Source organism: Ictalurus punctatus, chromosome 2 (genome assembly GCF_001660625.3).
Source record: "Ictalurus punctatus breed USDA103 chromosome 2, Coco_2.0, whole genome shotgun sequence".
Taxonomy (NCBI): domain Eukaryota; kingdom Metazoa; phylum Chordata; class Actinopteri; order Siluriformes; family Ictaluridae; genus Ictalurus; species Ictalurus punctatus.
In genome coordinates this window covers 16,658,486-16,672,619 of record NC_030417.2, presented here as the reverse complement: position 1 = coordinate 16,672,619, position 14,134 = coordinate 16,658,486, and the positions used below count along the sequence as shown (strand labels likewise).

At 37.1% G+C, this 14,134-nt stretch overlaps 1 gene segment (V, D, J or C); it reads right to left on the bottom strand.

Annotated features, from left to right (window-relative positions):
* Window positions 1–9,597: 9,597 nt before the first annotated feature.
* On the bottom strand, window positions 9,598–10,166 carry LOC108277940 (immunoglobulin heavy variable 1-46-like). The segment is given in 2 exon segments: window positions 9,598–9,924; window positions 10,044–10,166. Coding segments are annotated over 2 exon segments (363 nt in total).
* Window positions 10,167–14,134: the final 3,968 nt, after the last annotated feature.

Genomic DNA, 14,134 nt, shown 5'->3' with positions numbered 1-14,134 from the left:
TTGTTATGTTACAGCCTTATTCCAAAATGGATTAAATTAATTATTTTCCTCAAAATTCTACAAACAATACCCCATAATGTCAACGTGAAAGAAGTTTGTTTGAAATCTTTACAAATCTATTAAAATAAAAAACAAAAAAAAGCACATGTACCTAAGTATTCACAGCCTTTGCTCAATACTATGTTGAAGCACCTTTGGCACAAATAACAGCTTCAAGTCTTTTTGAGAATGATGCTACAAGCTTGGCACACCTATTTTTGGGCAGGTTCTCCCAATCTTCTTTGCAGGACCTCTCAAGCTCCATCAGCTTGGATGGGGAGCGTTGGTGCACAGCCATTTTCAGATCTCTCCAGAGATGTTCAATCAGGTTCAAGTCTGTGCTCTGGCTGGGCCACTCAAGGACATTCAGAGAGTTGTCCTGTAGCCACTCCTTTGTTATCTTGGCTGTGTGCTTAGGGTCGTTGTCCTGCTGGAAAATGAACCTTTGCCCCAGTCTGAGGTCCAGAGTGCTCTGGAGCAGGTTTTCATCAAGGGTGTCTCTGTACATTGCTGCATTCATCTTTCCCTTGATCCTGACTAGTCTCCCAGTTCCTGCCACTGAAAAACATCCCCACAGCATGATGCTGCCACCACCATGCTTCACTGTAGGGATGGTATTGGCCAGGTGATCAGTGGTGCCTGGTTTCCTCCAGACGTGACGCTTGCCATTCAGGACAAAGAGTTCAATCTTTGTTCAGTCTTTGGTCTGAAAGTCCTTCAGGTGCCTTTTGGCAAACTCCAGGAAAGCTGTCATGAGCCTTTTACTGAGGAGTGGCTTCCATCTGGCCACTATACTATTTAGGCTTGATTGATCGAGTTCTAAAGATATGGTTGTTCTTCTGGAAGTTTCTCCTCTCTCTACAGAGACACGCTGGAGCTCTGTCAGAGTGACCATCGGGTTTTTGGTCACAAAATTTACCACAGGTGGATTCCAATCAAGTTGTAGAAACATCTCAAGGATGATCAGTGGAAACAGGATGCACCTGAGCTCAATTTTGAGTGTCATGGCAAAGGCTGTAAATACTTATGTAAGTGTGCTTTTTTTGTTTTTTTATTTTTAATAAATTTGTAAAGATTTCAAATAAACTTCTTTCATGTTGTCATTATGGGGTATTGTATGTAGAATTTTGAGAAAAATAATTAATTTAATCCATTTTGGAATAAGACTGTAACATAACAGAAAAGTGAAGCGCTGTGAATGCTTTCCAGATGCACTGTAAACATATTAGTCCATTAAACGACAATGATACTAACAAGCAGCAAACACATCACACTCAGTCCACTGCCATGTTAATGTTTCTGGCCTTTTGTGGGTCACACAAGCTTCATATCTGACTACCTGCTCCTGTGACTTTATTATAGCTGATGCTCTAGTTGAACTCTAATTTGTACTTTTCTCGCAACCTAATTTTTTAATAATCAAAATAATTCGAACTAATGTCTTAGTTTTTAAACAATGTTGTAAATAGATTTTATGACTGTGATGGAAATCCCAGAAGGACATCAGTCCTCTCTCAGTACTTTTAATCTCTCAGTCATTTTAACCTCAACATGTTGGGTAGGTGTTGTGTAAGTAGAGAAAGAGCACCTCTCAGAGGACTTAAAGCATAATGAAAAGCATAATGTTCATAATTTCTAAGTGGGTGCAGATATATAAATATATAAAATTTGCTTTATGCATATAGGATGTGATGGATTTCCATAAATGGTACCTTTTAGGTTTTAACTCAAAATAAACTTCACACATATGTGAGGTTTAATTTTTGCACAGTCCTCTCACTGTGATGTACAGCTGTGCATCTTTGCACAATAATAAACAGCTGTGTCTTCTGGCACCAGGCTGCTGATATCTAAGTAAAGCACATTGTTGCTCGTGTCTCTGGAGATGCTGAAGAGAGTTTTAAAGGAAGCTCCAGAGGCTATGCCTCCACCACCCCTTATGATCCCGATCCACTCCAAGCCTTTTCCTGGAGGCTTTCTGATCCAGCCTGTGCCGTAGCTAGTGAGGGCATTGCCAGAAATCTGACAGGACAACTTCACTGAAGCTCCGAGAGGTTTAACCTCAGCAGGAGACGGGGTCAGACTGATGCCATGCACATCTAAGAAGAGGAGAGTGGTAAAAGATACAGAAGCTATTAAACACACTTCACTTCAACTGACACTGAAATACTGAGCATATAAAAAGGTTATTAAAGTGTTTAGGGGCACAGAGGATATCCGTGTCTTTTAGAAAAGACTGTCGGATCCAAGCCATCCAGTAACTACTAATGTCCAATCCAGAAGCTGTGCAGGTCAGTTTATGAGACTGATCAGGTTTGAGGATCACTGAATCAGACTCGATTAGTGTCTGACTGCAGGAATCTGAAAAAGAATACTCAAAGATTTGTGTTAAAGTATAAAAAAAAGAGAGAGAAAGAAATTGTTTTGTTTAAAATATGAAATAAATGATAATACTAACATTGAATGAACATTGCTAGAGCAAAGTAACTCAAAACTCTACGTAGTCCCATGTCAATCAATTAAAACAATTACTGTTGCTGTTAATGAACACAAGCTGCTGGTGTGTTGTTGAGCTGAACGTATATCAGCATAAATGCTTCAAACACAGGATATAATTTGCATGGCATGCCCACTAGAGGCATAAAAACGATTCACAGAGAAATAGCCATGAAGAGAAAGAGCTTACTGTAAACTCCAGCTGTGTTCCATGCTGTCAAGTCCGTAACTGCTCTTTACTCATTAGATATCATGTCCTTTTAGTAAATCACTGTGTATCACTGTAACACCCAGAAGAACATGAAGTTTTCTGATCACTGAACAACACAAACTTGCCCAGTCCTTTCAGAAACTGTCATTTTTCAGCTGTGTGTCTAATCCAGGTTATCCAATACAAACTGAATGTAGTTCCAGACATAATGCAGGTCGCAAATCATCACTGTTGTTAAAGCTTTGTGAATGATGATATAATGTATAACATTTAGAGTTATTTACTATTACCTTTGCAGAGTAGTGTAATTAAATATATAATAATACTATAAAATTGTTAGCAACAAAGAGGAATTATCTGTCAGTTGTTTAATGTGATTGAGATGATGGTGAATCATTGCAGTCTGTGAGGAGAGAGAAGCTGAATGTGTATTAATGAGCAGCTAGAGATCCTTAAGGTTACACAGACCTTTACCTAAACTACAACAGAAGCAGAAGAGCTCAGTGACAGATTCAGTAAGGAATAAAACACTTGGGGGCATGCTGTTATAGGAAAAAATCAAGGGCAGGGTGATGTGACGCATCCTCACTCAAAGCAGCTCATTGCTACCACCTTAAAGTTAATTATTTTCCTACAGTAGCATGTGCATAAGTGCCTTCATCCTCTAATAATTCTCTCATATGCATTGTGAATTGAAATCAATATCAGGAATTAGTCATTAAGGAACATTTTTTTTAAATCAGAGTTATCGTTTAATTTGAAAGCCAGTTATTGTGAGTACCATTTAAATTCAACTGTATGAATATCAGAAACTACTTTCAAACATGGGAAGCAAGTGGAATGTTAAATAGACATTCAGATGCTTTTCATTTATAATAGCTAAAGAAGATAAATAATATATTCTCAATAACTATGCACTGAGTATAGGTTTCTATTTGTTTTTGGTAAATGATTATCTAAATGTCTAGGCTGAAGTGTTTATAATGTTGTGATGAAGATGTTTCTGTGTAACACTGCAGCTTGTTGTGTAATACAGTAATACACAGCTGTGTCTTCAGTCTGCATGTTCTGTCCCTGTAAGGTCACATTGTTACTGGAAGTGGCACGAGAGATGACAGACTTGTCTTTAAGTGAATCCTCCATGTAAATATCCCCATCATTATCAATTATGTTGATCCATTCCAGAGATTTTCCTGCAGGTTTTCGAATCCAAGCTGTTCCATAGTGGCTGCTGCTATCAGTGATAGAAGCTCCAGACACTCTACAGGTGATGGTTAAAGTCTCTCCTGGCTTTATAACCACTGAGTCTGGCTGGGTGAGCTCAGTAGCGCAGAACACATCTGTGAAAAGAGAAAAAGAAAAGGTTCACATGTTGAAGTGAAAGGATCAGATGAAGTAATGAAGCTTAAATCCAAACACTCACAGGGGGTGAGAGCCAGCAGCAGCAGTGGAGCTGAAGCAAACTTTGTGTTGAAGGAGGACTAATGAGAACTCTCTAGATAAGCACGGTGCTAATATTACAAGAGGAGATGGAGATTTGCATAAATATTACAGAGAAGCTGTGTTGGGAGCAGCTCTGAAGCTGTTAATCACAGTCACATCCCATTTTGTCTCTATTTAACTTAAATTTATTGTGATACATAATTGAAGTATCTACTATTATTACTAATAATATGAAAGTTTTGTGTTAAAAAATTAATGTATTTTATATTCACATACATGCATAAATAAATAAATAATGTAATAGTTTCTTCTCGTTATGTTTGTAGTGAAAATTAAACTGGATCATTGCCGTAATACAAACAAAATAATAATAATAATTAGAAAAACAATCCTTTATTTCATTGTTAGCTGTGTATAGGTTGTACTCTAGAGAATTGCAGTAAAACAGCTGTTATTCTCGTGTATAAATTTCCTGGTTTAAGTTTCTGTAATGTTTATGATGTAAATGTGAAATCTTAAAGTTTTATCTTATAGATGTAGAAGAGAAGCTGTTAACATACAGTAACTCCTGTGAATAACTTCTTCCATAATTGCCACTCTCACACAGTGAAATATTACAGTGTTTTCAGAACAGCATGTAGCTAAAATGTGTTTATTACTGGCATTAAAACTGGGCTCTATATTTAACAATATAATCAAACTGTGTAATAGAAAATTCCCCATGCAGTCAAACCATTTTCATTCTGGTTTAGTCTGCACTCTAGAGGCTTTAACTGATAAATACAGTGTGAAGTAGCAGATTGATAAGATTCTAAAGCAGGTGTTTTAAATTATAAAAAAAATAACTGTAAATCTAGTGACCAGATAACAAAAGTCTAATTTCCTTAAGCAGCTCGACACTGAAACTATTCTCTTCTCCTACTTCTGTTTCTCAAAATTCTAAAATGATCTGCTTTAAGAAATCAAATCAGGCATGAGGCTGGTGACTTGGCTTCTCTACATCCAGGTGTACACTCAGTGTTCCTGGATCGACTCTGGATCCACCACTCTGACCAGGATAAAGTTTTTACTTAAGATGAATGAATGACTGAATGAATAATTAGATGTGTCATGAATTTAAATGATTATATTTTTAGTTACAGAAAATATATCCTTACACATCTCACTCCAGTAGAGTTGGTTCTCTGTTAATGAGAGCACAGACATTTGTTCTCTTGTGGTCTCCTGAACACAAACCTTTAGAGAACTGGAAATAAACTCAGTAAAGTGGTTAATGTCAAATTTACAGTATACAGACATTATGTGTGATCAGTAATGATAAACTATTGGTACGTTGGGGCAGTAGTGCCTTGACGGTTAAGGCTCTGGGTTACTGATTGGAAGGTCGGAGGTTCAAGCCCAGCGCTGCCAACCTACCTCTGTTGGGCTCTTGAGCAAGGCCCTTAACCCTCTCTGATCCAGAGGTGCCCTATCATGGCTGACCCTGCACTCTGACCCCAACTTCCTAACATGCTGGGATATGCGAAAAAATGAATTTCACTGTGCTGTAATGTATATGTAATTAATAAAGACTCATTCATGTTCATAACATCTGGACTTTACAGAATCTGAATACTGTAGTAAGACTCCATAATAACTGAACATTACAATGTATAATACATATTCATTTGTTTCTGGTTTCCAATATAAACAATTGTAAACAAAATGTAATTGAGCAGTTTATTAACCACAGTAAGAGGGGATTATATTCATCATTTACATAAATGACAATAGTAATGACTAATAGTGTTAAGGATGAGAGTGATGTCACATTTTACTGTTTGCCAGTTCAGCTTAGTGGTTGTTTTTAATAATTGGTGCACATGCAAGTAACCTTCAAATTTCTTATTATTTATTAATTTCCTTCACTTTATCAATGCTTGTTAATTATTAATCAACATAGTTTAAACAATCTATAAATAACCTCAGAATGTTTCAATTGGCACCTGAACACTTTCATTCAAAATTTCATGTTGTCTTTTATATTTACATAAGCTGTCTGAATTGATGTGTTGTGTATGTTATTGCTGTTGTTATTTAGAGGAACCTTCTGCTCCTAATTCTGAGAGATAATACCTGTGTCTTTTCTCATTCCAGAAAATGTTTCCTTTAAATGTTTCATGAGTTTTACCTCAGTAGAAGTGAGCTACTGCCCTCTATAGGTGAACAACATTTACACTTTGTTTCTCTTCTTGCAGATGTGTGTTTTGTACTGAGCTGAGTGTGTGGAGCTTCTATCACTGATACCAACATCCACTTTACACAGCTCAGATTCAACAACCTGCTCAAAAGCTTTGGAATGGAATGGCATATTATTAATGATGGATTAGCTGTTTATGGTATAAAGATAAAGTGATATAAACTACTCAGCTGTTCTCCTTCTCCTCACTACACACACACACACACACACACACACACACACACACACACACACACACACATATCTCCCTAATGTAAGAGACAGGAGTGAAGGGTCTGCATAAAATGCATCATCAACTACTATATTTTGTGAAGATACTATGAACACTGTGCAGAAAAAATAAAAATAAAAAAAATAATAATAATAAAGGTTAAACAATCATCCAAAATGAACATTTCTTAATAAAATAGTAGGTGCTGTGGTCAGAAGGTGCTACATTTATATAATAGCGGCTCTGACGGTAGTTCAAGCTGCAAGGTTTACAGAGAGACGCTCATTCTAACGTGTTTTAGTTCCTGTACAATTTACACAATTATTTAATGGCTGTTTTAAAAAAATAAACAGAACATGTAGCATTGTTGAATGAACTGATAATGTGTTCTGAACAGATACTAATGCAAATAGGAAGATGTTTTTTTTGTGTTTTTTTTGTTTTGTTTTGTTTGTTTTTAGAAATCTTGCAGGAAATCTGGTTGAGACTAGAGGTGTTTATTGGGACTGGGAAGCCTGTTAGTTTATTTGTTGAAGAACTGCCAGAGCCACAATTCACACAGTATGCTGACAAATCTGGAATTTCAACCTGCAGGGGATTTTCCCCCACTTTATTTGTTGAGCTCTGTTGCCTTCTACTGTGTTCTGAAAGTATTGGACCTCAACCTGTGAAAACAAATTGTGTTAAACACAACAAACTGTTGGAGACATGCTGTTTTATTCCTAAATCCACCAAATAAATATTTATTTTAACTGTTCATTAAATATTCTGTAAAATAATGAAAATGAAAATAATAAACATTCAAAATGACCACTAACCATAATTTTTATGCAATTATTTGATGGATATTACTTTTTGTGTGTTTGAAATGACACAAGCTGAAGTTGAATCTTTATTCCAGTGGAATAAAGTAAAAAAGTTTGACTGAGATGGTTTAGTCACACTGAGAGGATGTCTCTAACATGTCTCAAAGTTTTTGTAAGGGGAATCCACTATTCTGTGTCACTGTGACTCTTGCACAGTAATACACAGCTGTGTCTTCAGTTTGCAGATTCTGTCCTCCAATTGTTATTGTGTTAGTAGCAGTGTCTCTGGAGATGCTGAACTTATTTTTCAGTTTGTCACTGTAAGCTGTACCCCCATTGTTACTGATGTATCCAATCCACTCCAGAGCTTTTCCTGCAGGTTGTCGGATCCAAACTGTATCATAGCTTGTAACTGAATATGAAACCTTGCAGTTGATGGAGAGACTCTGGCCTGGCTGGACTGTCATGGAAGCAGGCTGAGTCAGTTCCTCACCATGCACATCTGTGGAGGAAAACACATGGTGATATCTCACACAATATATGCTGCACATTTATTGTTATTTTAGTAAATGAATGAATTTGATAAAGCACTCACAGGAAGTAGCTGCCAGCAGGAGCAGTAGAGATGTAGAGAACATGGTGTGTGTTGTTTGTACTGGGGTCTTCTCTGTTCTCCAAAGTTTAACAGAGTCCATCACATCTCATAAATAGAGTGATTCCAACCCTGATGCTTGTATTTGCATATCTGGTGATGATGGGAGTAGAATGTATTTAAAACATGTTTCAGACATGGTTGAGGAGATTTATCTCATGGAGAATATCTGGCTTTTTAATGGAACAAATCTTTTCTGTGACAGAAATTTCTTTACCAATTTCTAATTGCTATTATTTATAAAATTATTACAAAAAAATTACAAAATTACAAAATTATAGGATTGGGGCGATTAGCATTCATTTTAGAGCTGTGTGTGTGTGTGTGTGTGTGTGTGTGTGTGTGAGAGAGAGAGAGAGAGAGAGAGAGAGAGAGAGAGAGAGAGAGAGAGAGAGAGAGAGAGAGAGAGAGAGAGAGAGAGAGAGAGAGACTGTTTTTTTAATTCCTCTCCTGCCCATTTCCATGTGTGTTTTTTTTGTTTGTTTGTTTTTTTGTTTTTTTTTGGACCTGATTGTGGTATTTTCTAACAAACTAATTTGGTTCTTTTTCCCCAGAATATAAACATAAAAAGACCTTTAAACCACAGTGACACTAACAAGGAAGTAGCAGCAAACATTTCACGCAACATTGCATGATCACCCAATACACGGCCATGTTAATGTTTCTGGCCATTTGTGGGTCCTACAATCTTCATATCTGACTACATGCTCCTGTGATTTTATTATTGCTGATGCTCATCCTGATGCACGCCTCTAGTTTGTACTTTTCTTACTACTTAATTTTTTTTTTTTTTCAAAATCAAACTAACTCCCACCACATTGTTTCTGTTCTTACAAATTCATACACATTTGAATGAGACCAGGTTGGTCAATGTTGTGCAGTTAAAGGTTTTAGAATGAAGGTATTATTCAATTTACAGACTAACGTACAAATAAAAGACTTTACAAACACAGTGCTGTTAAATTCTCAATTCAGAAGGAAATAACTTGTCTTATGAATGTTCTACAATATTCAACGTAAAAATAAAACCAATGTCTTAGGTTTAAACAATGTTGCAAATAGATTTTATGACTTCGATGGAAATCTTAGGAGGACATCAGTCCTCTCTCAGTCCTTTTAATCTCTCAGTCATTTTAACCTCAACTTGTTGAATAGATGTTGTGTAAGTACAGAAAGAGCACCTCTCAGAGGACTTAAAGAACAATGAAAAGCATAATGTTTATAATTTCTAACGTGGGTACAGATATATAAATATACAAAATGCAAATATATTCAATGCAACTCAAACATTAAGGTAAATTTGACTGTTTGTGAAACATAATTTGTACTACGAGGAAAATGTTTTTTTTTTAATAATAATATTTATTGTGCTTTCATCTTGTCTGTAATCATGTAATATTTCTTTATGTATATAGGATGTGATGCTGTTCCATAAATTGTACCATTTAAGTTAACTCAAAAGAATTTTCACACACATGTGAGGTTTAATTTTTGTACAGTCCTCTCACTGAGATGTACAGCTGTGTGTCTTTGCACAATAATAAACAGCCGTGTCTTCTGGCACCAGGCTGTTGATATCTAAGTAAAGCATATTGTTGCTCGTGTCTCTGGAGATGCTGAAGCGAGTTTTAAAGGAAGCTCCAGAGGCTATGCCTCCATCACCCCATATGATTCCGATCCACTCCAAGCCTTTTCCTGGAGGTTGTCTGATCCAGCTTGTGCCGTAGCTAGTGAGGGCATAGCCAGAAATCTGACAGGACAACTTCACTGAGGCTCCGGGAGGTTTAACCTCAGCAGTAGACGATGTCAGACTGATGCCATGCACATCTGAGAAGAGGAGAGCGGTAAAACATACAGAAGGTATTAAACACACTTCATTTAAACTCAGACTGAAATATGGAGCATATAAAAATGTGAGTAAGGTGTGGAGAGACGTGTTTACTCACAGGGCACAGAGGATATCAGAAGAAGAAGAGGCCAGCTCATGATTCCTCTGCTGTACTCGACCAAACACAGAGACTGCTGTGTACTTGCAGTGTATTTATAGCTGTCTGAGGTTGGGGAGATTTGCATGCACTATGGGTTATGTATCTAACATTTATTATGGTGGTCTTTCTATAGTACAGCATTTCTTCAAACATTTTCATTCATAAAACTGTGCAGACAAATTCTTAAAGGAACAAACCAACAAATAAATCATTTAATTTGATTAGAATAGTGGGCCTATATTTATATTTAGCAGCATGTCCACTTATAATGCAAAAAGGTGGGATTTCAGAAATAGGCAGAATTTAGGTTGAAAATGTGTGCTAAATGATGACAAAAACACTATTTTTAAAACTAAATATCAACACTTTTTTCCCAGTGCCATTCTATTTGAAGATTGAAGTTTATACAATAATTGTCTAATATTAAATATCCGTCTTAAATTTCAACAATTTCAAGATGGAAACAAACTTAAAACGAGATATAACTGCACTCATTAAGGTGAATGTGTTACAACATTATATTTAGGGAAGGTTGATGTGATGCATCCTCACTTGAAGCAGTGTCACTTTTACCACTTTAAAGTTAATTATTTTCCAACAGTAGCATGTACAGAAGTACTTTATTCCTCTAATCCCTTTCGCTTGGTGAATCACTGCCGTCTGTGAGGACAGAGACACTTAATTTGTATTAACGAGCAGTTAGAGATGGTTATGTTTACACAGACTTCAAGGCATAAAAGAACATTAACTAGGTCCTGCATTGAAAATAAACTGCTGTTGCACATGTCTGATAAAAGACATGTACATTTGGACCGTTATCTAAAATACAACAGAAGCAGAGGTGCTAAGGGACATATTCAGTAAGGAATAAAAGATAACTGCAGGTTTATTAGACTGCTGTCACTTTAACACCTAATGCACAAATCCAATATAGTGACACACATACGATTTCTTTCCCAGCTGTTTACATTCACTTAAGACATAACTGTGTTAGCGTGAATACTCAGCCAGACCAGCTTTTTGACATGATTTGTGTGTATTTATTTGACCGTCCAAGCGTGATAAGCCACTAAAGAGAACTCAATTTGGTGCTTGTGTAACAGATACAGGAATTAAATTAATAAATTAAAATTCATTGTTTTTTTATTTGTGTTTTTTTATGGCATGTGTTGCTCTGTAAAGTGTATCAATTTCACCAAAATCCTTCGCGATTATTTAATAGTTTGCTGCTCTTGGCGTTGGGAGTACTTTATTTGTGTTATAGTGCTCTTTGCTAATTGGTAGCCGATGTATCGCGTCATTTCTGGTTTCTCATCGGGTGGCGTTGAGTTTGACTGAGAGAGGTATATACTTAAGCCAGCGAGTTAAGTTTGAATTTTAAGTCCTTTCAAGTGCACAACCCTGTTTAATCATTTATAGTATTATTAGAATAGATGGATTGTGTCGTTTTTGCTGTGTATTTTACTTGCAAAATGAGTTTGTGAAACTCATTTGTCGCGTGTGTGCTTGCTGTCGCCCTTTTTATCTTCTTATCGAGGTACACGCTTATGTTATTTTCTCATATTAGGTTTGTTGAGAAGATAAATCCTGATGACGTTTTGCTCTCTTTGAACTCTGAATAGGTACGTGCATGTGTTTTGTACTCCCATTACCATGTTCAGTAAATGTATGCTAATCGATCGCAGATTGCGAGAGGGAACGTAGGCCTTCAGGAGAGAGTTGAGGTAGGAGGGTGCTGTTCCTGACAAGGTCTTGTAGGTGAGCATCAAGGCCTTGAACTTTATGCGGTCAGCTACAGGAAGCCAGTGGAGGGAGATGAAGAAGGGTGTGACATGGGTTCTCTTGGACTGGTTGAAGACGAGGCACGCTGCAGCATTCTGAATCATCTCAAGGGGTTTGATGGAGCTGGCTGGGAGGCCTGAAAGCAGTGAGTTGCAGTAGTCCAGTTTAGAGATAACAAGAGCCTGGACTAGAATCTGTGTAGCCTGTTTGGTGATGTAGGATCGGATTTTCTTGATGTTGTAAAGGATGAACCTACAGGACCTTGCAGTTGCTGAGATATGGTCTGCAAAGGTCAAGCCATCATCAAGAATCACCCCAAGGTTCCTGGTTGGCATGAGTGTGAGTGAGCCGAGCTGTACAGTGAGGTTGTGGTTGATTGAGGGACAGGCTGGGATGACGAGAAGCTCAGATATAATTGACTGTCATAGAATGCAGTGTAATGACATTTGTTATTTGTACCTTTTATATGTTATTAACATGTTTTGAGTTACAGTTGACAGTGAGTCGACGTTGAGTTTGACTGAGAGAGGTTTGTTAAGAAGATAAATCCTGTATGATGACGTTTTGCTCTCTTTGAACTCTGAATAGATGTTGAGGTTGTCTGTGCGACGAATAAAAGTGAATTCAACAAGACACGCTGGTGTCCAGTGTCTATTGTGCACCAGAACACAACGCAGTGTAGCCGGGCTAGATGAGGGGGCTTTCTGTGCGCACGCTTCAAGTGTGTGTTGGCACAAGACCAACCTTCAATGCCGATATATGGTTGAAAAAATGTTTAAACAACAATTGAGGCTAATTGATTGTGGAAAGGTCAAAAAATACTTATAAATCTATGTTGATATTTTGCCAAGATCTGTACGTTTTATCAACATAAAGTTTTCAACAACGTAGTTGCATTATAAATTATTACTTTACAATTAATAATAACAACAACAATAAAAATAATACATTGTAGTTAAGTATGAGTAGATGTAACTAAAGAAATCCCACATATATTTCCAAGATGTCTGGGACTTCAGGACCTGGCGGTGTAATCTCACGAGATCACGCGAGACTGTAGCATGTGACGTCTGCACATGTATGAATTCAGCACGGCAATCTGCAATGGCAGAGCAAGAAGACGCCATAAGGTTTTAGATTTAAAGGTAAGTCAATATGTGTAAGCCAAAATGCCTCTTAAATATATTTAAAGCTACACAATTAGACATTTTCCACTGTCATGGTTCTGGGCTGGAGTCAATTCTTGAATAGCTCTGTGTATGAATTTATTATATCTATTTTTTTATATTCAATTATTTGTTAATAACTAAGCATATTTTCTGTCTTAACATTTTATTAGTTTTCTGTTTGTTTATCAGTTGTTAATTTTAGATCGGTTCCCCAGTACAGTGTTGCCATGTCTGCTGATAATATTGTGTTTTTGGGGGTATTAAATGAAAACATGGAAACTGTTGCTGACTTTTCTAGTGATATCGGGCAACCTTAAGTTTAAATGAAGTGAATACACTATGTATTTGACTTAGTGAAGAGCATGGAGGAGCGCAGCAGTGTACTCCTTCTGAACAGTTGCTACTCTTGATTGATTGGTGAGGAATTTTTTAATAAAGAATTTTTAATTAAACCCATCTTGTAGCATTAGCATTATTATTAATTTACTCCGCCCAATGCTGTGTTTACACGAGCAAGTGAAAGTTCAGGTCATTTTGCGTGATCAATAAAAGATGGCGGTTGTGAGATCGGAGAGTTTACAGAAGCAGATGATGCGCAGTGTTATTCGTCATTATAATGACTTCTCTGCAGTATTTGCACACTTGTTCGGTTGACTGAGGAGATGAAAAGCAGTGTGAAGTAACTGTTGCTCGGTGTAGATGCATTTTGGACTTCCTGTAGTTTTTATTCCGATTGTAATATACAACTCCGAACAGGTCACTCCGGTGTGAATAAATATTTAGTCACAGTCGCACAAAGTACTTCAGTTGCACAAAGTACTTCAGTCGCAAATGTGAGAGAAATGGTTGCACTGTAGAGCCCTGAGTTTATGTGCAAAGTTTTTTCCCATTCGACGTGATGAGATTTAATGTCCCCGACAACCTCTGTAGTGCCATTTAGCATTGAGCTAGCTGGTGTCATGATTTCCTCGAGCGCGAGCGCTAAAATGCTGAACCATTTCCGGGTTTTGGCATTACAAAATGACATCAGCCTTGTGCTGCTCTATGTGATTGGCTGTAAGTGTAGGAAGTACTTGATTTGAGTGGAGAACACATCCG